Source organism: Pavona decussata, unplaced genomic scaffold, assembly GCF_977016875.1.
Source record: "Pavona decussata unplaced genomic scaffold, jaPavDecu1.1 SCAFFOLD_602, whole genome shotgun sequence".
In the NCBI taxonomy this organism is placed as follows: Eukaryota; Metazoa; Cnidaria; class Anthozoa; order Scleractinia; family Agariciidae; genus Pavona; species Pavona decussata.
Window position 1 is genome coordinate 2,327,501 of NW_028145860.1, and position 24,260 is coordinate 2,351,760.

Genomic DNA, 24,260 nt, shown 5'->3' on the forward strand with positions numbered 1-24,260 from the left:
CTTTCAGTTGTTTACTGAAAGTTTTGGTAGTAAGGTCTATTGGTTAAGAGTTACCATTTGTACCAATCTCGATTTGATAATGAGCTGGTCAACTTGTACATCTTTTCGAGAAGTATTTTGCTTGTTTTTAGCTCTAACCATTCCTGATTTATGCACAGGTTTCTCTACAGAGCATGCTCACTGGGAGTGCCGCTGGCTCGTTTGCAGATGACATCATGAAATGGCAGAAACGACTGCAGACAATCGAGGCAGTGTTGAGTGTGTGGCTTGAAGTGCAGGAAAAGTGGATCGAGTTGGAAGATGTAAGTTAACCCTTTAACCCCTAATATCAAAGAACAAATTCTTCTATCTTGTCCCCACACTTTTCTTATAAAAGTACTGGGGAGAAGTTATTAAATATCAAGGAATTTCACCTTGGGTGATCATATCCTTAATTCTCATGACCTCGGGGGTTGAATAAGCATTGATATTACAAGGAGAAATCTGATGCTGATTACTGTTAGGGCTTAAAGGGTTAAGCAAATATGCCATGGCACGCCTTATTCTATGTGGTACCTGCAGTGCCATTACATCAAGTAAAATCGGACGTTCTCCATTTGTCCAAAAATTCGAGTTTGAATTGTGAACATGTTTGGAAACAAATGAAGCATTTCTGATCAAGGGCACACATCAGGTTTTTGTGCTCCAAAATCCAAAGTACAGGTATGGCAAGGCTTTTTTTCCCAACCCATCCATTGCTAGTCAGACCCTTGCTCCTTGTTTCATTATATTGCTTTATAGTGATTTTAAACAGTGCTGGATCAAGGTTCTCAAGGTTTTCTTTGACAGAAACATCGTTTTGGCTTTTCAAAGTGATACTTAAAGGTGAAGTGTCAAAAGCGTTAGCCTAACAGTTTTACAAGCTTCAATCCACTCCAAACTACTGTGTCTCTGGCCAGACGCACTAATCGACAGTTTACTGCGCTGGGGCGATAATTTATAACAAAACTAGATAATCATTTTTTTGTTTCTGTTGGCAGACAAACATTTTTTGGGTTTTGAAATGACATCAAATTCGCGTGATACTTCTCCTTTAATTTGTGTAGTCGATTTTAAGCCAAGTTCATGTTTTACTCTACGTTTCAGGTGTTTTCCGGTCTAGACCTTCGCATTGCGATGCCTCATGAAACAAACCTGTTTTCTGCTGTGAATCGTGACTTCAGAATCTTAATGAAAGCCACAGAGAAGAATCCTAATGTACTACAGGCCTGTTCAAGGATAAGTGAGTTGACAGTTATGAAATATATTTAATTAAGAAGCTTTTGGCAAATATTTATTTGAGCTTGTTTCAACTTGCCAACAAGACCTAAGGTAATAGAATTGATTTTGCTCGATGGAAACCAAATAAATTTGGCTTTTGCCAGAACAATGTTATTAGTACTTCCAAGAAACGAAAAGAGCAGCCCTCTATTTCGAATTGTCTAAGCACCTATATTTCAAAGTGAGGCTTAGTATCACAAGAGTTTTCTTGTACATGCAAATAAAGTATAATTCTGACTACACTAACACGAGAGATTCAATGTGAAAGTTTATTAAGGATGCGTGAGTCAGTCATCCAATGCAAATTCCAATAACAGTATACAGCTTAACGAATAACAATGTTTTGAAAAACGAGAAATTGTGCTACGCCAGATACGAAAAACCACTAAAAAAACACCATTTAGGAGTGGCCAAAAAATATGTGGAAAGTATTCCTCATCTAATGCATCAGCACATGACCCCGAGGAAAGGGTACAACTAAATAAGGCTAAACATTATACAATATACAAAACTGAACAAGAGAAAAAGAGGAAATATAAGGGAAAAAAAAAAACGAGTGGAAAGGACGAGTAACTGACCTAGATTGATCCAAATATCCCTCCAAAAACCCTTAATTCCTCTAGAACACCCCACAACCACCCGCGAACCTTTAAATCGTGCCGTCAGAATATTAATTTCTGACTAATGCATTCACGCCATTCAAACGTCGGAAATTAAATTTTTCAGTTGAATATTTTTGTACCAGTCCTTGCTGATATAACAGTACTATATATTTATCCCTACAGATATCCAGGCAAAATTGGAAAAGCTGAACATGAACCTTCAACAGTGCTGGAAATCCCTTCTGAATCACCTGGAAAGGCGGCGCCAAAAATTCCCGCGTTTTTACTTCCTCTCCACAGAAGATGTACTTCATGTTGTGTGCAACGGTATGTCACTTGAGCTTACACCTAAGAAAGACCATAAACCTTCTATATCGGGAGGTACATTTTTAACTGATTACCAAGTATTCGTTGTTCTTATCTCACGTACAATTGTTTTTACTGTGTCTAGGATATGACCCAGCCCTTGTGAATCCATATTTGCCAAAAGTATTGGAAAACCTTGGAGCTCTTGTTTATGATGAGATTGAGAATGAAGGGCAGACGTGTTTCAGCATTAACTCTGTTGTTAGTTCGCACGGGGAGCACCTTGTACTCAAACAGGTAAACAGAAAATATCCTACTTTTGTTACTGGCATACCTTCTGCGCATCTCGAGATACTTGGGTTTCCTATGGGTAGTGCCTACTAATACAGGGATATTTGTGCGCGGTTTCAAACTATGCGGAGAAAGGAGAACTTGGCAAGTGATTTCGGTATCGAAAAAGTAAATTGGTGGTAACCATGCATTTTTCAGAGATAATAAAGCTTCAATTAAAAAAAAACTACCATACATTGCTTTGTACTTTACTTCTTTTTAGAATAATTGTTGCTTATTTATCTCTAAAAAATGCGTGGTTACCCCCAATTTTCTTTTTGGATTTCCATAGCCTTTGGTTTTGCATTACTTTGCTCTGTGATTGGTTTACAAAACTCGCGCCACTTTTTCAACCGATGGGAATCCAAACCAAAACCAATCGTGTTTTGGCCGCACGCGTTTTCCCGCGCTTGGCGCCAGTTACATGTATTTGTTTCGAATTCTGATTGGCTCGTTGTGTTGTTTACATCTGTTGCGATTGGCCAGAGTAAGAGCAGAGTAAGAGCAGAGTACTTTGGTTTTGGTTTTACGACACTCAATTGGAAACCGCTCTATTATTGTTTCTTTTCAGTCAATACTGTGTGAAGGTCCAATTGACAGCTGGCTGCCTTCCCTAATCAGTGGTCTAAAACAAACCCTAATGGATCAGCTGACCTCAGTGCTGAACCCTGCTCAACCAGAACCAAATCCAGCCCCACAAGGGGAGGGTGTGGTCGCACGTGAGGACCCCCCTCGTACTGCTGGCAGTATGGGGAGGGTTGAGAAGTCATTCACTCTGGACAACAGCTCTGAGGTGGTCTTGCTTGCTACGCAGATTGAACTGTGTAAAAAGATTGAGAAATCACTCAAACAGGTATGTTGTATTGCATTGATAAATCAATGACTCTATTCTCCCAAATGAATATGCTGATGATTCTTAAGGTTGGACAGCAATTTAAGGTGGTTTTCTTTGTAACTCTAATTAAGTCAACAGTGAAAATTAGCGAAAATGTACGGCGTTCGATATTTTGCAGGATGATATCCAAACATCGTATATTTTCGCGAATTTGACAAGTCACTGGAACATGTTCATTTACTGTAATTTATTGTGCTGTGTTGATAATGTAAACTCGTAACTCTCTCTCTCTCCCCGCAGACACTTGAGTTTTGCCAGTGATACTAAAAGACTTGGCAAGCCACTTAAGTCTCCCCTCCCCTTACATTCACTTCACTTGAATTTGTAGATAATCGTTCTGAAGTGGTAATACTGGCAACTCAACTCAATAATTATTAACTGTTACAAAATGACAAGTCATTCATAGAAGCATAAATTTGTCCTCCCATTAAAACAATGATCTAATCAGACATTCCGTTTAGGAACAAGGGTTTATCAACTGAGCAGCTTAGGAAATGCATGCAAGATGAAACTAACTGGAAAGTCATTCTTAAACGACTTAAAAGGCCCACCTTAAAGTAAGATAAAGAAATTGAAGCAACCATTTTACTAACCTTAATACGATTGAGCTATGGAATAAATGTGATGGAATATTTTAAGCCTGAGAATGATGTATCATTCATTGAATGACACAGGCATACTCGGAAAAAGGAAATCTGAGTGCTCCTATCAGGAGTCGAACCTAAGATCTTCCGATTACTAGTTCGGATGCTCTACCACTGGGCTACAGGAGACTCGTGGGAGCTAAGGCCATTAAACTAGGTTCATGGGGCAAATATCCTGCATACTACTAGGATTAAAATGTCAACGTGTGGCATATGCGCAATGGAATAAATGTGATGAAATATTTTAAACCTGGTGAATAAATGAGAATAATTCTCACTTAATACGATTGTGTATTGCTTTTAAGGTGGCAACTGGCGAGAATAAAGAAGCATTGAAAGAGGTCTACGACAAGCTGACCAACATATTGAATGCCACAGCGTTGATGCTAAAGGGAGCTGACAAAGAGAGCAAACCACAAAATGATGATGATGGCTACGATAGCGGTGTTAACAGCGATAATGACACAGATGTGGAAGCTGCCGCTAGAGGACTGAGTCGGAACACTAGCGCCAGTCAAGAGCGACCTGGGACGGGTGTGGCTGGCGATGATGCAGCTTCCAGCATCTCAGGGGTGTCCCAGAGGCAGAAGGGACAAAAGGAGCAAGAGATTCCTAAAGGGAATGCTAATGCTGCTAACAAAATGCTGTTATTTCCAAGCCAGATTCAGAAGATCAGTAACATAATCGCCATGTTATCCCACAAGAGGAATTTGGTGGAAAGGCTGATGGAGTGTAGAGAAGAATGGCAGGCCTTGAAGAACCCCACTGACAGTTTTGATTGGCAGTGTCATGCACGTTGCCGCTGGGAGGAAGAACAGCAGGCTTGTAAAGTAGACATTTTGGACATGGAGTTTGATTATGGATTTGAGTATCAGGGCAGTGCAGCCAGACTGGTTCTTAGTCCTCTGACGGACAAGTGCTTTGTTGGTCTTGCGCAGGCTGCCAAGAACAAAATGGTTGGAGTTTGTACTGGAGAGTTTGTAAGTAGTAGTTTTTGATTGACAAGTTTTGTGGCAAAAATGCGCTAGGAAGATGTACTAGTAGAGTCCGAAGCAAGAACAAAAGCCCCAAATTTCATTCTGCAAGTTATTGAGAACTAAACAGCACCACAACTGGATAGATTAGGGAGTTAGTTTCTAAAGAAACTGTGGTGCTGTGTTTCGGTGGGGAGTAGAAATGAATGTCTGGTTTTATCAACATAGTTCATTGGGTAATTTGGCCAGTGGAAAGAGATTTGGGTGCTGACATTTTGAGCTTTAGCTCTTTGTCATTCACTCTAGCAAAGGGCTAATGCTTAATTGAAACGTCAGCCAGTGGGGGAGTAGAAATAAATGTTTGATTTAACAACAGAGTTGATAAGGTAATTTGACCACAGTTAAAAGATTTCTGCGGGCGAATCTACCTTACCACAGGAAAGCAGAACTGTTCTGTGTGTATTTGTCACATAAAAGGATTTCGCAAACCACACTCAAACTCTATTATCACTTTGTACAAGCATATAGCAGCTCCACAGGAAAGAACTGTTCAGTAGCTTTCATTTGAATGGTCAGCCTATAGAATTTCGTCCACAGACTCAAAAGGTAGAACCACCTTGTACAGCATAATAAACAACATCACTGGAAAGTACTGCTCAGTAGCTTTCATTTGAATGGTCACACTTTAGGGTTTCATCCACAGACTCAAAAGTTAGAATCACCTTGTACAGCATAATAAACAGCACCACAGGAGAGTGCTGCTCAGTAGCTTTCATTTGAATTGTTTTGCACCTGTGGAACTGCCTTGCAAAGCACAATAAACGAAATCGCAAAAAATTACTACTGAATAGCTTTCATTAGAATTGTTGCAATGTAAGATTAAATCAACGTACTTAAAAGGTAAAACCATTCTACAGGGAACTGGGAAGACAGAAACAGTGAGTGAACTGGCGAAAATCCTGGGCAATCCGCTGTATCTATTCAATTGCTCCACACCAATGAGCCGATACACTTTAATAGACATCTTCAGAGGTCTCGCTAGCTCAGGTAAGTTCAGTGTCTGTGTTTTACAATTGGCTTTCTACATGTAGGCTACAGTCTGGACATTGTCTCCGGGGTAGTTTTTTTGTCTGTAGTAGTGGTACACATTAATTTGTGGGTTGATTGAGCGAGTTGACCTCATAGTCTCTGCCTTTATACTGTTAACCTTAAGGACGGTGCCTACTAATACAGAAGTTACTGAAGTATTTTTGTGCGGTTTATGACTATGCAGGAAAAGCAGCTCTTAGCAAGAGCTATTGAAATCCAAAAAGAAAATTGGGGGTAACCACGCATTTTTCAGAGATAATTAAGCAACTATTTTTCCAAAAAGCGCCAAAATATAAAGCAATGTATAGCAGTTTTTCCTAAATAGAAGCTTAATTATCTCTGAAAAATGCATGGTTACCCCAAATTTTCTTTTTGGATGCCAAGAGCACTTGCTAAGTTCTGCTTTCTCTGCATAGTTTTAAACCGCGCAAAAATATCCCTGTATTAGTGAGCACTACCCATAGGAAACCCGAGTATCTCGAGAAGCACAGAACGTATGCGCAGTAACAATAGTAGGTACCGTCCTTAATTTTTCCCACCCATTAGTTGAAAAAAACACATTTGAACGTATGCTTTAAAACACGAGCTATCTTAATTACATTACTTGGAAGTGTGGTTCTGAGTGGTAAAATAAACCCTCCGCGAATGACCACCGAAAGTTATAGATTGAATATGTGAAACTTTTGAAACTTTCACTGTTAAGTTTGATTGACAGCGAAATGAATTTGTTCAGTTATGTTGACTACATACAGTTCTTGGGCAGACATTCACGTAACATTAAGTTTGTCCATGCCAAATTGAATTCTTTCCATATTATTAAATCGTTAACAGCACAGGGGAGTATGTAAGAACAGTTGGAAAAACGCACGCAAAGTAAAATCCTGGCTTTAACCGCGTTGAATCCCCTCAAACAACAAGGATGACTTTTTGTTGTCTACTATAGACTGTATATGTATTATAGACCTTGTGCAAAACATTGCTGACATTTTGATATTCTTTTGTCTGCATTCAAATTAGCCTCACCAGCCTCCTTCGAGGTAAAATATTCTTTTGATTTTTAAACTCAAGAACGAGGTTAGTAAGGCAAATTTGCATGCAAACAAAAGAATATTAAAATGTCAGCCATTTTTGCAAAGGGTGTATTAGTATTAGTGTTATTAGTATATAAGATAAGTAATAATCAAAGGTTAGGGGATGCGTTCGATGATCTTGATTCTAGGCTTTCTCTCCTTTGCCAAGTTGGTGATGATGTCATCCGCCCCTGCAAAATCTGCGGGGGATGCCAGATACGAGTCCCAAGATTCATTCATTCGTTGCTTGTCCCATACAATCTCGACTCCTATCTGTATTAGGAGTACGTTCTTTCTACGTCGAACGCAATTAGCGTTACATTAGTATTAGAATCGTATTTGTCAAGTGCTAATTCGACCACACAAGTTATTGCTATAAAATCCATCATGTATTAGTAAGGCGAGGCTCTGGTGTGGTGTTCTTCTAAGACAGACACCTTTCCAAGTTGCGATAATTGAAGGTGATCCCAACTGCTTCAATCTTAGAGTGTACTATGGCTCATGTTTCATTGCCGCTAAGCCAGTGACGTCCCTGGAAGGGCATTATACAATGGTCCAGATTTTAATAGTAATTATTATATCTTTCTCATTTCAGGTGCTTGGGTGTGTCTCAGTAACATCTCTGCCATCCAGCCTCCTGTGCTATCTGTTCTCACACAGCTTGCCACAGTAGTCCTGGACGGCTTGAGAGCAAATAAGACCACCATTGTTCTTCAAGACGATGAAATAGCTCTTTCCCCTCAAGGTGCATGCTTTGGAACACTACATCATTTGACCCACCAGCAAAATACCAAGCACGATCCGTCCGTGGGCTTCTTTCCGTCCTTCAAGTCATCTGCTTCCTTTCTTCCTCTTGAGCTCTTGGACATGTTCCGCCCTGTGGCACTAGTAGGCCCTGATCTGCAGGTCATTCTTGAGGTGTGGCTCTTAAGCCAGGGCTTTATTCAAGTGTCGTCTCTGGCATCCAAGATTGTGACCCTGAGGGGCCTTTGTCTGAAGCTTCTTCCAAGCTCCTCTAAGCCACTCTCTGGGGACCTATGTTCTTGTCTCCATAAATGCACTGGCTGGGGAGCCTATTGTCTTAAAAGGATGATCGACGATGCTGGATCGCACTTGTGTACAAGCTCAGATGAGTTTGAAGCTGCAGTGTCTGCTAAAAGGCCAAGCTTGGATGTTGAAAGAGCCGAGTCTCCTACTGATGTTGTTGCTGCTGTGAACGCTCCACTTGAGGCACTCAGGGAAGAGGGTAAACACTATTACAAGAAGAAACAAAATAATATGCTTAAGGACGGTGCCTACTAACAGCGAAGTATTTTTGCGCGGTACATCACTGTGCGGGAAAAGCACATCTTAGTTGTGGCTTATTGAAATCCAAGAAGAAAATTGGGGGTAACCACTCATTTTTTAGAGATAACTAAGCAACAATTATTCTAAAAAGCAGCAAAATACAAAGCAATGTATGGTGCTTTTTTTCCAAATTGAAGCATTATTATCTCTGAAAAATGCATGGTCACCCCCAATTTCCTTTTTAGATACCAAAATCACTTGCTAAGTTCTGCTTTCTCCGCATAGTTTTAAAGCACGCAAAAATATCCCTGTTTTAGTAGGCGCCACCCATAGGAAACCCGAGTATCCCGAGATGCGCAGAATGTATGTGCAGTAACAAAAGTAGACACCGTCCTTAAAGTGGTTCAGTTGAGTTAAAAGCTGAGTTAAAAATAAAAGTATTTACAGATGTTAGCAACCAATGAGCCAGACAGAACATTAAGCAAATACGGGCAAAAGGCGCTAACGAAGAAGTAGTTAGGTTTGGATGTTGCCGTTTTAAGATTTGGAAATAGCATTATCAATCACTGGGTGCATAAAAACCAAACAAAGGCAAACGCAAATCTCATGCAACACTCAACTGAAAACCAATGTATTTTTGGCTAGGGCTTGTTCAATTGCCATAAAACATGAGGGGGAATGGACGCGTTTTAGGGTGTTGGAGTTTTAAATCCAAATGTTCTAGGTTCCACTTCTCCCTGCTTTCTGGTATGACCTCAAGTCTGGACCAAGTTCGGTTTCCTAATTTAAATATTTTGTGTTCAATTTTGAATGTCTTTAGTGACCAGCTCTTGCCTTTAATTATTGTCTTAAACCTGGCCCCAGTTGTTCAAAGAGCGGATAATTTTATCCACTGGATAGGTCGCTATCCGGCAGATGAAATGTGTGCAAGATTTTCCCGATAGCCCTATTATTTGTGGATAGAGAAGCATATGTCAAATTTAAGTATGGGATTGTGTGGAAAACTTGCCAAAAGCATTGGTTGGAGTACATGTGCTCCGCTGGATAGCAACTTATCCGGTTGATAAAGTTATCCTCCCTTTGAACAACTGGAGTCAGGTGTAAAAAGTGTGAAAGTGCACAATGTAGTTTTATTGTATCCGTTTAGATCTTGCCGGCCCTATGGACACAGAAGACCCTCCTGATCCAAATGATGTTCAAGAAACACTGAAAGTCGAGGAGCGCGCCGTGGTACTAGCCTTGAGAGACACCTACATGCCAGGACTGGACAGCAGCGATGCTGTGATGTTCGCCACACTGTTAGCAGACTTATTCCCCAATGTACAGGTTCCATTGATTTTTGACAGTTATGGAACAGATCAGGGCGGTAAGATGCAGATGAATGATCAAGTCAGCAACTTGGAAGAGATTCCTGTACTTCCAAAGCACGTTGGCGAGTCTGGAGAGGAGAAGTTGGAAGGTATACAGACGATTTGCAAGCACGATTGTGTATTTTTGCAAATGTAAATAGATTCATCGATGTTTATTGTTCTCTTCCATAGCCATTTTGTCAATGTCCATACTTTCCTTTTCTTCAAAGGCAAGCTAAAATGAATAAATAAATAAATAAATAAATAAATAAATAAATAAATAAATAAATAATGGTTTGAACAACCTGATTGGAGCAGACGTTTTCTGAGTGTCCTCTTGTAGATTGTTGTTTCATACATTTTCATTAAGCAGCTCAGAAAAGTTTATTAATTGATATACATTAAGAATGATGTATTATTCAGTGAGTGACTCAGGCATACTCGGAAAAAAGGAAATCCGAGTGCTCCTATCAGGTGTCGAACCTAAGACCTTCCGATATACTTGTTCGGATGCTCTGCCACTGAGCTACAGGAGACTCGTGGGAGCTTAGGCCATTAAACTAGGTTCATGGGACAAACATCCTGCATACTGCTAGGATTGGAATTTCAATGTGTGGCATATACGCAATGGAATAAATGTGATGGTATATTTTAAGCCTGGTGAATAAATGAGAATGATGTATTATTCAGAGTTGTAAAGAAAACCACCTTAAAATGCCGTCCAACCTTAAGAATCATCAGCATTTTCAAGTGAGGGAAAGGCCCCATTTCCCTTAAAGGGAAAAGGACCAAATGATGATGATGATATTTTAAACCTGATTGATGATATCACAACAACTTCAGATGAGTTTGTTGGAGTTCACAACACATACCTGATATTCTGTTTTCTGTTGATTTATTTGTTGAAACGTTAACTTTCTTACAAAAAACATTAGTGAAAGGATTGATAGGTTATGACAACTTAACTGCCTCGTGTTTGCTGTTCTAGTGTTGGACGATATGGAGTCAGCTATTAAAGTGGCCACTGGCAAACTTGGATTACAGCCCGGTGCCGCATTTCAAGCCAGAGTGGCTCAGCTAGCAGAAATTGTCAAGGCACACAAACTGGTACGGTTGATATTAATCAGAACGTTTATTGTCTTCGTTAACAGAAACTTCAGATCAGAGTACGAGTGCGAAATTGAGAACGAGTACGACTTTCAAATTTCAAATCAGTCACATCCTCAGAACTCTCGCTCCTTCCCGTTGTTTATTAGCAGATAAGGAGACCCTAGAAACAAGATTGGTGTGACAAGAGGTTATCTAAATCGCGCAAACTAGATTTGAAAATTGCACTTATACTCAATCTCGCACTCGCTGTGAAATCTGAAGGTCCCTAATGTTACTTTAAAGGAGCTCAGAAAACAACAGGGGCCCCAACTATAACAAGAAGTTTAATTTAAGTAAAATGTTGTGGATGAGCAGGAATTAATGTAAACTGTTCGATTAATGTCCAAGAGGTGCTAAGACTATTTTTCTCAATCCCATCTTTCTATGACAACTTCTAATCCCTAGTTTCATTATACATACTGATAACAATCGGCTGTCACTGTTCTGAACTACACTACGTGACAATTTCCATTCCAGTACGATTCAGTTATTTCTCCTTGTATTATCAATGTTTATGCAACCCCTGAGGTCACGAGAATTAAGGATAAGATCACCCAAGGTGAATTTTCTTGATATTTTAATAACTTCTCCCCAGAACTTTGATAAGGAATGTATAGGGACAAGATAGGAGAATTTGTTCTTTGATATTAGGGTTAAAGGGTTAAGAACATATTTTCTTCAGATTCTGTTAATATGATACATGCAGTGTTACAGCTTGTTAAAATAGAGGTGGGGTGGGGGGGGGGGGGGAGAACAGCCTGTCTTAGTTAAGTTTTGAGAGTATATTTCACCACCTACCCCTCCCTCCCTAGGTGTGCGTAACTGGTCCCAGCGGATGTGGTAAGACCGAGTGTATCAGAACCCTGGGTGCGGCGCACAGAGAAATGGGACATTTGGTGAAGACAGACATAATATGTACACAGGCTGTCGAGTCTGAGGAGCTTCTTGGATATGTGGACCCTGAAGCCAGGTTTGTATTCCAACGATCAACACTTAACTCCAGTTTCAGTTTTCGTAAAGGAGCTATAATGAGTATCACTACTCCCTCCTGAATGAGACAGTAGACCTATACTCTTCAAAATTGCTAATTTCACTGGAACCTTATAACCTGCAGCTGCATTGTTTTTTAGGATTGGGAGCATTGTTCTGTTGTTCGTTCTTTTGTCCTCTCGACCAACCATGTAAGACGTTGTAAACAGTGCAGGTCTCCCCGAATGAGATGCTGTTTCATTGTCGGTATCTGGCTGATTCCTGCTAGAGATGCAGCGATCATTAATTAAGATCGTTGCTCTTCTGCGTCACTAGTGGTATCTGCCTCTGACAGAGCAAGAACTGTAGTACCTTGAAAGCCTGGTTACAGCTGATGAGCGTGAAGCCTTGCAGTTGGTTTAGGACGGTGCCTACTAATAGCGAAGTATTTTTGCGCGGTTTATCACTATGCGGGAAAAGCAGATCTTGGTAGCGGCTATTGAAATCCAAAAAGAAAATTGAGGGTAACCACGCATTTTTTAGAGATAACTAACCATCAATTATTCTAAAAAGCAGCAAAATACAAAGCAATGTATGGCGCTTTTTTCCAAATTGAAGCTTTATTATCTCTGAAAAATACATGGTTACCCCCACTTTTCTTTTTGGATACCAAAATCACTTGCTAAGTTCTGCTTTCTCCGCATAGTTTTAAAGCGCGCAAAATATCCCTGTATTAGTAGGCACCATCCATTGATTGATTGAGTATCTCGAGATGCGCAGAACGTCGTATGCGCACTAACAATAGTAGGCACCGTCCTTTACTGTCTGTTTTTCTCTGACTCCCCCCGCCTCGCCACGCGAATGAGATGCAATTTCATTGTAGATATCTCCAGAATTAATGCCACCAAAGATCGTGTTATGACGTTTGTAGAACCTCTCCCAACTTGCACGATACTAAATATATAAGGACCTTGTGGAGAATTTCAAAGGGTCATATTTGATAATTCTTTCTTCAGAGAGTGGCGTGACGGAGTGTTGACAGTGTTACTACGGAGACAGGCCCAACAGCTGCGGCTTCAGGAGACAGATAAAAAGATCAGTGGAAAACCTTTGATGAAATGGCTTCATCTGGATGGCACGGTAATCTGTTGTTGCATGTCCGTTCAATCAAACCCCAACAAACCTGTCCAATTCCCTTAACGTTGTCACTGGCAATGCCAGTACGATTATACTGAACAATTGTTGCTCTTAGTCATCATCCTTATTCAGATCGCAACTTCGACAGCATTAAAACTATGATAGATGGAAGATACGGCGCACCGTCTGCAGAATTTATTACCGCCAGTTTATTGTCCTAAATACGCCCTTAGGCCCGCCCGCCTCTTCAGTGTAAATCTTAAAACTAGCAGGGCAAAAAACAGTTTTATTTCATCACAGTGATTGTATTGTATAGTAGTTTTAAAACGCAATTCAGCTCATGGCTGCTATGTGTTATGAAATTAAGTATCTATCTAGTATCTTGTTTTCTTTGAGGTCGGCAACATAAGCTGATGACGTCCTGTGACGGTGTAGATATTCATTCATGAGTTTGACACAGCTGCCATCTAAAATCCTCTCTTGGCTTTCTTATCTTAGTACTAATGTTTCAATATGAACTTCAAATTCCAATGCAGATTGACCCAGTGCAAATGGAACTGTTTGGCTCTATTGTTCAGAACACAGGTAAGTGTCAGGTTGTGTGTCTAGTTTCTTACCTAGCTAGTTCAATAAATACCTTCTTTATGAGCGATAAGGTAAGTTTTCTGGTCTATCTTTTGGAAAGATAAAATCTGTTTATCATGAGTGAGTTACTTTTGACAAAATTAGCCTGTAGTCAGTACAGGTGGTTTGCATTGCCGCCATGTTGGTGGACAAAACAAAAGAGAATTTGCTCACATAGTTTGCATAAAAATGGCAGTTAACTCCCAGAGGAGAAAAATCTTACTGTTCCTGTCCACCAACATGGCCGCCATGACGTCACGTGCAAACGATCAAGAGCACTTATGAATACTTGAAGCTAAACTTTCACAAGCATATGATACGAATGTTCTGTTACTCCCAATATACTAATAGAGAATAATTTAGTTTGTTTAGAAGAAAAAGCCGTTTTTTCCAGGTTACTCTATAACTTTTTTTGGTGTCTGTTAATTTCAAAATTCACATACGTACATTTACAAACCATTTTTGTTGCAGGAACGGTTGTGCTTGCCAATAACGAGAGAATTAAAATTCCAGATGCCTTGCTTATTGTGTGGGAGGTGAGCCAAACATTTGCGTTCCCTTTATTCTTGTTCCAAATTTCTTGCGATGGAATATTCACTTATATTTCTCCTTTTCCTTCGCCATTAAGCTGGAAACCCTAGAAAATCTCAGCCCAGCCATCCTCTCATCTGTGGGCATGCTCTGTATGAACACATCTGATGTCAACTGGCCTCTTCTTGTTGAGCGCTGGCTCGCCAAACGCCCCGAGCGTGAGGTGGATGTATTAAGAGAACTGTGTGATCGCTATATTGGCCCTACATTGGAGTATCTAGCATCCAAAACATCGGTCCCACCTATCTCAGGGGCACCACCAACACAGAACAAACCATCGCAGCTACGTCACGTGGTCTCTGTGACTGAGATGGGCATGGTGAACACTTTGCTGACGTTAGTAGAGGTAGGCGTGGTAATGCCTAACAATTAAACACTTTAACCCCTATTATTAAAAACTGGATCATTGTATAACGTAATTCGAGCGATTTGATTGGCTTAGCGGCCATGGTACATGAGCCATTATACCATGCCCGAGAAATAGAGACAATTAAATTGTCTTCTAATTGTTCTTGCAAAGCGAAATCAGCAAAATCTAGCAATAATTCTTGATTGTTTTTAATAAAACAATTATTCCACTCACGCTTGTTGGATATGAGATGTTTATAGCCAACTCGGCGCTATCATCTCATATCCAACGCGCGCTCGTGGAATAATTGTTAATTATAACATAGCGCCAACAAGCTAGAGTTGCTCTCGGCTACGCCTCGAGCAACTCTTACGCTTCTCTCGTACTCTCCAAACTTCCCGCGTGCATCCATAACTCGATATACGCACGCTAAGCATGAACCAATTCTTAAATATCAAAGAACAAATTCTCCTATCTTGTCCCCCAAATTTTTTTATGAAAGTACTGGGGGGAAGTTGTTAGTAGAAAAAGTCAACTTGGGTGATCATATCCTCATTTCTCATGACCTCAGGAATTGAATAAACGTTGATATTACAAGGAGAAATTTGATGCTGATCACCGTTAGGGCTTAAAGGGTTAACTGCAGTGGGAAGAAAACAATACGATTCAGGGCGTGGTCTGTAGTTTTCACTATTGGGCCTGCAGTCGTACATTTTCATACTTTCGTGTATCGATTATCCAATCAGGATTCGGGGATTGCATTCAAAAAACCAACCGAAGGCCACTAATGACTTTAAGTTGGCTTCTTGTGGATAACGATTCAATAATCGATATCCACGAACGTACACTAAATTAATTTAATTGAAAGTGGCCACATTGTAACTTCCCATTCAGGTGTCTGATTGTAGATGTTTCGTTGTGTTCCAGGCGATCATTTCAAACTACCAAGACCTGATGCCTCCCGAGTTTGAGAATTACTTCTGCTATGCTGCCATGTGGGCCTTTGGTGGTACGCTAGTGGAAGAACATCGTCCGTATTTCAGCCAGTGGTGGAAAGAACAGTGGAACGACTATGTTATGCTCCCACGAGATGATGAGGTAGGTAATCAGTTAAATAAAACCGCTTTATTAAAGTGTCAATGTTTTAAGCGCAGAGCACTAATTTGGGGCACTTTCCAGATCGAATTGGAATTTAGAAGTGTTGGTTTCTGAGGAGAGGGGAAAACCAGTGTACTCGGAGAAAAAACCTCTCGGAGCAAGGACGAGAACCAACGACAACTCAACCCAGATATGACACCGAGTCCGGGAAGGCGAGTGCTCTTACCACTGCGCCATCCCTGCCCCCCCCCCCCCCCTTAATGTTTCAGTGATGGGATTAATGAGTGTATGTAAGATTGAATACAGTCCGCTGAGATCTAAGTGGATCAAGCCGTCCGCGCCCAGACCGCCTGTTTCTGGCGTGATTGACCTTCGTCCTTCCGCCATCTTGACTCCGCTTTCGTGGTGCCATTGTGCACAAGCTTCGGCCACCCATTTCTCTCCACACAAGTGCGCTCCACCCCCACCCACCCCTCCCCGGGAGATTGAATCCTACAAACATTAATCGAGTTTCATGTTGTAACAGGTGTGGAACTACTATGTGTTTCCGGAGACTCACGAGTTCCTCAACTGGGCAGACTCAGTTCCGCCTTACTCACAGACAGCAGCTGAAGGCATTCCTAATGAGGCGTATGTTCACACTATACAGAATGAGGTCAGAATCATTCACACTAACATTGCATTCAGCTAAACCTTCTCGAGGCGTATTTTCACACTGTACAGAATGAGGTCAGAATCATTCACACTAACATTGCATTTAGATAAACCTGCTTGAGGCATATGTTCACACTAGTCGGTAAGTGGCAACCTTGAAGAACTTCTACCTTATGTTCATTCAAAGGTTGAATTTAGTCTCTGGAATTCGATGGTTAAGTGTTAAGTAATATTTTTGTTGTGTCATATATTGTGTACTGTTCTGTTAAGTACCTTACACCAGATATCTGATCTTCTTTCACCTGAAATGAATTACAATCTGGAAAAATGTTATGATCATTTTATTGCAGTTTGTTTAATAACTGTGACGTTGGACAATCATTGCCGGTATTTTTCATTTTTGTTAACAGCGCATTTCTCACCTTGTTGGCTTGCTAAGTGATGGCGGCAAACCAGTTTTACTGGTTGGTGAAGCTGGTTGTGGAAAAACCTCCATCTTGCGACACCGTCTAAAACAACATGGCGGTGATATTGGGGAAGTATTGAGTTTAACAGTGTTCTGTAACAAATTCACAACATCCAGAAGTCTGTGGAGAGAAATGTCATCTTGCTTGGAGTGGAAACACGCCAGAACGTTTGTTCCAAAAGGAAACAAGAGGTTGACATGCTTGGTGGACGATCTTAATCTTAGCAGAGTAAGTGCTGATGGTTATCACATAACTTGTTCTTACTTTCTCAAACTTATTAATAATTCAAAAACAAAGAAAATCACTACTGTGACAGTGGTTTGGATAAGTGTTCCTAATTACCATAAAATTTTGCCAACTTTAGCCTTGAATTTCTCCGAGAATTATTGATCATTTGAGAAGCCAAATCAAACACTCGAAAGTGTGTTTCATCAGATATCCAAACACTTCGAAGTCGTTTAAATAAACTCGGCTGCGCCTCGCGTTTTTCAACCTACTTCTCAGTGTTTGGATATCTGATGAAACACACGTTCTCGTGTTGGATATATTACTTGAACAGCATTTTTCTTATTTACCTTCAAGATTCTGGTTGTGCAGATAAACTGATCAACTCTGTCCAAATATGTGTAAGATTGGGCACCTAAGTACAATAAATCTGATTTCTCAAAGAAATTATGTTGTTTTGAGCCTAGTGGATAAATGATAGAGGTATTTTTGTAGTCAGTGACACAGGCGTACTTTTTTAAGTAACGCTGATTTTGTTGGTTTGTAGTGACTGAAAAAAAAGCCCTCCCCCCCTCCTGAAAGCAGTGACAGAACAGAAGCTAACCGACTCGAGAGGTTCATGATAAAGTGCTTAACAATAATCCAGACCGAATTAGAATTTGGTAACCGTTTGGTTTTAGAGGAGAGGAGTAAACTGGATTACCCAGAGAAAAACCTCTCGCATCAAGGACGAAAACCAACAACAAAGCCTTGTTATATCAGTTAAAAACCTTTCAAATGTGAAAAATGTTTATAACCCTCCTTCCCTTTGAAACCCTTCGTTGTTAACAGTTAAACTGTGCGTTGTTTTAGGTGAACAGGTTTGGAGCTCAGACTGCCCAGCAGCTTGTGCGTCAACACATTGATCATGGTGGAGTATTTGATCCTGATACCTACCAGTGGCGGGAAATAAATGACGTCACTTACCTGTCAGCTTACAACCCACAAACCCCACCCACCACTGCGCGCCTCGACAGCAGGCTGTTACGTCACTTTGCCATATTTAGCGTGACTTTCCCAAGGTAAGGTCCCAGGCTAGACGACACAGAAAAATATGTAATGTAAGCAGGTGAAGCACTTCACTGTTAGGATTTGCATACCACAACTTACATATCTAGAGTCCTTTAATCTCTTTTATTATTATATTTCAATTGTAAAATCTACATAATTCAGCCGTGTGGCTGCGAAGTGGTTAAATAAACTATCTATCTATCTATCTTAGCGCTGATCAGACAGATTCATTTTTTAAGGAGCATGTCCTACGTACTACTGTTATCATTAGGCACCTTCAGATTTGACTACAAGTACGAGATTGAGTACGAGTACGACTTTTCAAATCTAGTTTGCGTGATTTAGATAACCGCTTGTCACACCAAACTTGTTTCCAGGGTCTCCTTATCTGCTGGTAAACAACGGGAAGGAGCGAGAGTTCTGGGGATGTGACTGATTTGAAATTTAAAAGTTGTGCTTGTACTCGTATTATGATCTGAAGGTCCCTATTGAGAACAAGACGTAGCGCTTGCTTGTTTAAAGTAGCTCTCGCTTTCTGAGTTTCTAATTCCAAAAATACGCCCTCAACTGCTGCAGTGTGATCTTCAGCCCAGTGGTCGGTTGAGTGTGACTCCCATATCTGGGGACTCCAATGTTTTACCTTTGCCAAACCAAACGCAGCTTACGCTCTCTACTTCATCATCATCATCATCATCATCATCATCATCATCATCATCATCATCATTTATTTGCCTTACTTAAAAAAAGAAATCATTCAATTTACAAGTCAAGGTAATGGCGAGGAGACCTCAAGCAACCACCAGGCTTATAAGAGAGGCCACCTCGGCTGTCATTAATCATTACTTTCTGCTTGATCAAATTGAAATTGACCAACTTCCCTTTATTTATCTCCTTCCTTCAGCCAAAGTGAACTGCAGTATATCTACACTCAGCAATTGGAGAAGCACTTTATAATTCACGCCACTCAGTCCCAGCACACCACCAGTGACACTTCCTCTCAAGAAGCGAACGAGGGACATTCTCAACAGCAGGGAACTGGGGACCAGGACAAAGCCATCCGGGACCTTTTGTGTGCTATTAGTCACGTGACCGTAGAGCTTCAGGATCATTTGCGTGGCATGTTTTTGCCGACTTCTCAGAGATGTCATTACATTTTCACAATGACAGATTTGACTATGGTATTCAGGTATGCCTCTTATTTACTGTCAACTCCCTTTATTGCGGACACCCTCGGGGCCGCGAGTGTTAGTACATGTAATCGCATGAAGCCGAGTAGAATTAAGGATTAATTTTTACTTGTATTTTCAAAGTTTTAGAGTCCATAATAGCGGGAATTTATTTCCGTCAAACGTCTGTAATTTATTTTTGCCGGGGATTTAGTTGCTGTCTGTATAATCGGAGTGTCCGTAAAAGCGAGGTGTCTTAAAGGCGAGAGGTGACTGTATTTTGAAACTGCCAATTTTCGTCAATAAAATAAATGGAAGTCAATTTTACAGCAGGTTTAAAATGGCATTGTGAAATGCATGCCATAGGCCAGTTTTAAGATGTCAGATTTCTAACTTGTGATCCTAAATGTGGTTTCTTTTGTTTTTATTTCCCTAACAGGCCAAGAGGGAAGATAAATATAACAAAATAGACGTATTTTATAGTATTTTTACACTCAAAGAAAATGTTTCTTGTTGTTTTTGAAGGAACCTTTGCCTGACATTGCGCCCGGGTTGTGCGGCACAAGACCTTCTGTTGTTATGGAAACATGAATGTGACTGGGTGTATGGTCGCCGGTTGATCGACTCAGTTGATAGAGAGAGATTCCAGCAGGCGTTCTTAACTGCTGCCAAAAAACGCTTCACTGATGACGAACAGGTAATCAGTGACAGAGATTGCGTGACATTTATCTAGTCTCGTACCAAACTACTGTATGAAAGTAAATGGTTTTTACATAGCACCACCCACGACGACATAATTGTCGGGTCAATGAGTACATGTACATGTGATAACAATTTTTCTTCAGTGGAGCAAGATGTTCGTCCATTCGTTGGCCTGTCCGTCTGTCGGTCGATCCATCTTTCAGTCAGTCAGTCAATCATTAATTCAGTCAGTCAGTCATTATTTCAGTTAGTCAGTCAGTCTGTTAGTCTGTCTGTCAATCAGTCAGTCAATGAGTCAGTGAGTCAGTGAGTCAGTCAGTCAGTCAGTCAGTCAGTCAGTCATTAATTTAGTTAGTCAGCCAGTCAGTCAGTCAGTCAGTCAGTCAGTCAGTCAGTCAGTCAGTCGGTCAGTCAATCATTAATTCAGTCAGCCAGTTTCTGTTAGTATGTTCGTTCGTACGCAAGTCATCTCGTTGTTTTACTTATCAGCAGTTATTTAAAATTCATAACTGATATTGACTGTCTGATCATTGACAGCTGTCAATAGTGACCGGCTCCACTCCATTCTTCACAAACCTGGTGGACTCTGAAGATGCAGCAGGTGAAGTGATCGGCGCTGGCTCATCAGAGGGAGCTGAAGATGATGTGCATCTGTCCTTTAGAAATGTCACTGACATGAAAAAGGTTTGAGCCGTTAGCTTTGTGTGTTGTTGTGATTAATTCGGATGTTAAAGATTGGAGTAGTGTTCATTTGAGTATAGACAGTAGTTCATGTTTGCTTGGTTCTACTTTATTGTTTTCTGTGATTGGTAAAACTTTCGGTAACTTTTTGAACCAAAGAGAATTAAAACCAAGACCACTCGTGACCTGCTCAGGCTTGTTTTCACGCCGTTGGCTCCGTTTATATGTGTTTGAGTCGTTAGTTTGCTGCCCAAGTCTTAAGTGATTGGCCAGAGTGTTACTGTGACAGTGACTCGTTTGCAGGCATTTTCTCGCGCTTGGCATGTATTTGCTGGGAGTTCGTATTGGTTCGTTTCGTTATTTACGTCCGTTGTGATCGGACAGACTGTTAACCTTGGGTTTGGTCTTGCTAGTCTCAATCGAAAACCGTTTTTGTGGGCATTACAGTGTGTTATACTTTCTTCTCTATTTCATTGTTTGGTTAGGTGAAAGCTGTGTTGGAACATGGAATTGAAGAATACAACAAGGATTTTCCGAGACTGAGGATTACCCTCTATGAGGTAAACTTCTAAATTCCTTTTAATGTTTTCTTCGGTGGCCACAATGTTTAGGGGAACTAAAAAGGATAAGGGAAACACTCATCTACAGCGCCTCCCTCGCAGACGGTCTTTTAGCTCGTTACGCAATCTTTCCTCCGTGGCGGAGGAAAGATTGCGTGACAAGCCAAAAGACCATCTATGAGGAAGGCTACCATTTACAAAATGTGGCCAGATATTTTTGTCGAGCTTGTACTCTACTTGTGTTTTTATAATTTCATAGAAATTCAACAAAATGTTTATGCTCTATTTTCCTCTCCAGGATGTCATGGAAACCATCTGCCGTCTTGTGCGGGTGTTACAGTGCCCCCATGAGTGTGGCCACGCCCTGTTGATATCCCAGGGGTCTCCTGGCGTGAGCACCAACCTAGCTCTGCTAGCCGCTCACCTGTGTGGATACTCAGTGTTCCGTATCAACTCCTCAGCTTTGTCTGCTGCTGATAGGTACACGCTGGAGAGTTTCAAGGCTGATTTGGTGTCAGCATATACCAGAGCAGGCGTTAAGGTGACAATACGTTGACTGCTTTAAAGGGGAAGTAAACACGCGTATTTGATGCCATTTCAAAACCCAAAAATGTTTGTCTGTTAACAGAACCAAAAAATAATTTTCTAGTTTTGCTACAAATTATCACCCCGTGCAATAAAACTGTCGATAAGTGCCTCTGGCCAGAGACAGAGTAGGTCGGAATGGTTTGAAACTTGAAAAATGTTAGGCTAACGTTTTTCAAGTTCTCGTATTTTTGTTTCCAAAATGCGCTAGAACAGATCACGAGTTGTTCCTTTCAAGAATTGGGTTGATTTCTTTCCTCTCGTTGTTCCAGAATTATTTTGTAGCTATGTGAAGGTCTTATTTCACCATTTTTAACGAACAAAAGAGGTAAAAAAAAAAAAAAAAACATGATACTTCCCCTTTAACTTCAGAAATTTCAGACGTTTTTCTTTTGGACGTATAACTTTGCAAAGAGGAAAAAATACAAACAAACAAGCAACTGAAGAAGCAAACACAAAATATAGATACAAACTTTATAATGTAGTGACCTGTACTTAGCGGACTTCGATTCTTATTCCGGTGAAAAGCAATTTCCAAGAAATACTGGTCTCTTGTTGCGTTTCTTTTTCGCAAGTATCCACATTTCATTGATTAAGTTCCGTCTATTGATGTAATTAAGGCAAAGTCATTTGTGGATAGCTTCCTTGGCCCGAGTGGGGTTGATCAATAAATGATGAACCTTGCGTCCTTCATTTTAAGTTAATTGTTTTTATTATTGTTTTGACAGGGCGAGCATTTGATGCTGTTACTGCCAGAGTCAGACCTAACCGATGAAAACTTCCTTGTTCATGTCAGCGAGTTCCTGGTGTCTTCATCTATATCCCACCTTTTCACTGAGGAGGAACAAACCTCAGTGATCAACGCTGTAAGAACAGAAGTCACTCAGGCTGGACTGGCTTACACACGGGATGTGGCTTGGGATTTCTTCTTGAAGTAAGTGTCAGGTTTTCTAAATCAAAACAACATTTGACATGAAGTCCATAGCCTGCGCCGCAGACGGAATCAGCCACCAGTAAATACCCGTCTGCAAATGAGCGCCCAAATCTTGTTCTACACCCCCAACGAAGCAAACGAAGTACCGGAAGTCACTTTCGAAATCCCCTTCAATTTTATTGGCTATAACCAGACCTTGTGCAAAGACCAATCACAGACTGTACTCAGATCCGGGTACGCCGTTGGGGGTCTAGAACAAGGATTTGGGTGCTAATTGGCAAACGGTATTTACCGGCGGTTGATTCCGCCTGCAGCACAGGCTAGAAGTTCATCACTCGCAAAGATTCGCTAAGCTTGGGGGCGGGTGCAGTTGCCCATGGGAAAGTAATCGGCTTCCAGCCTGAATCACGACACGCGTGGGAAATAAAACTTTGGTTAAGTTCCTACCTTTCTGGCGATTAACTTGTTTAAATTCAGGAACAAATAAAACTCTGTATAGATATAAGTTCGTCTTCAGTTTCTCTGTGAAACAGTGATAAAGTAACTCGCTTATGCTTTCCTCAACCCTTGTTTCCAGGACTGTGAGAGAAAACTTACGCGTGGTGCTGACCTTGTCATCCCTGGGACCGAGATTTCAGAAGCGTTGCCGTGATTTTCCCGCCCTTATCAACACAGTGTCAGTCATCCTCTTACCTCATTGGTCCAAAGAAGCTTTGGTGGCGCATGCGTACCACCTCCTCAAAGGTATATATAATGCTGTTCTTCGCTTGTATGTTTTTTTTCAGTTCGAGTAAAGCAAAAACGACGTATGATGTAGAGCGTTTAAACTGTCGCAATCATTTGATCTGCAACTCTTCTGTGCTTTCTCTTTATTCGAAATATTTAACCCTGATAGTGATTGTCTTTCTTTCCGTAAGAACAGATAACAATGTAAACTCGAGCATTGTTCAAGTTAGAGAGCAAGTAAAGACGAGTTTTGTAAGGCCCCCGTTCAGACTAGGTGCCCGTTCCCGGTTCTCGGGCACAGGCACTAGTCTAAACAGAGCTTTTTGTTGGTGCCCGTTCCTGAGCACGGGCACTGGTGTGAACAGGATTTTTGTCAGTTCCCGCGTTTTTTCCTCATGCCTCCGTACGATACAGCAAACAAAATGGCAGGCGCTCTTGACGTACAAGAACACAATTGAACAGGGCCTAAGCCTTTAAGCCCCAGTAGTGACAAACATTTAACTTCTCCTTACAATGTTACTTTTTAATCAAACATATAGGTCATAAGAATAGATGAAATGATCACCAAAGATTAGATGTTTTGATGTTTAAACAAATTCTCCCGACTGGTATCATAAGAAATACGTGGAGAACATGGAGGAGAATGTATTTGTTGTTATTGGGCCTTTAAGGGTTAACCAGAAAACTAGAGAGTCCTATTGGTACTCTTTGTCTGTCGCCAAGCGACTCTAACGTCTTGTCCACTCTC

At 40.8% G+C, this 24,260-nt stretch overlaps 1 protein-coding gene across 2 annotated transcripts in view; it reads left to right on the forward strand.

Annotated features, from left to right (window-relative positions):
- Positions 1 to 24,260, forward strand: part of LOC146449354 (uncharacterized) — an 82,274-nt gene that overhangs the window by 33,963 nt on the left and 24,051 nt on the right. For both annotated transcript variants that reach the window (XM_085101769.1, XM_085101770.1), the window contains exons 34-59: positions 159 to 302; positions 1,126 to 1,261; positions 2,085 to 2,228; positions 2,353 to 2,504; positions 3,109 to 3,390; positions 4,382 to 5,056; positions 5,968 to 6,097; positions 7,805 to 8,455; positions 9,644 to 9,955; positions 10,834 to 10,952; positions 11,807 to 11,964; positions 12,980 to 13,103; positions 13,637 to 13,685; positions 14,196 to 14,260; positions 14,353 to 14,661; positions 15,592 to 15,762; positions 16,289 to 16,417; positions 16,827 to 17,111; positions 17,961 to 18,169; positions 19,060 to 19,344; positions 19,850 to 20,021; positions 20,564 to 20,710; positions 21,193 to 21,267; positions 21,566 to 21,808; positions 22,581 to 22,786; positions 23,364 to 23,530. In XM_085101769.1, coding sequence (XP_084957895.1) covers positions 159 to 302; positions 1,126 to 1,261; positions 2,085 to 2,228; positions 2,353 to 2,504; positions 3,109 to 3,390; positions 4,382 to 5,056; positions 5,968 to 6,097; positions 7,805 to 8,455; positions 9,644 to 9,955; positions 10,834 to 10,952; positions 11,807 to 11,964; positions 12,980 to 13,103; positions 13,637 to 13,685; positions 14,196 to 14,260; positions 14,353 to 14,661; positions 15,592 to 15,762; positions 16,289 to 16,417; positions 16,827 to 17,111; positions 17,961 to 18,169; positions 19,060 to 19,344; positions 19,850 to 20,021; positions 20,564 to 20,710; positions 21,193 to 21,267; positions 21,566 to 21,808; positions 22,581 to 22,786; positions 23,364 to 23,530 — 5,539 coding nt within the window. The remainder of the gene's footprint in view (positions 1 to 158; positions 303 to 1,125; positions 1,262 to 2,084; positions 2,229 to 2,352; positions 2,505 to 3,108; positions 3,391 to 4,381; positions 5,057 to 5,967; positions 6,098 to 7,804; positions 8,456 to 9,643; positions 9,956 to 10,833; positions 10,953 to 11,806; positions 11,965 to 12,979; positions 13,104 to 13,636; positions 13,686 to 14,195; positions 14,261 to 14,352; positions 14,662 to 15,591; positions 15,763 to 16,288; positions 16,418 to 16,826; positions 17,112 to 17,960; positions 18,170 to 19,059; positions 19,345 to 19,849; positions 20,022 to 20,563; positions 20,711 to 21,192; positions 21,268 to 21,565; positions 21,809 to 22,580; positions 22,787 to 23,363; positions 23,531 to 24,260) is intronic.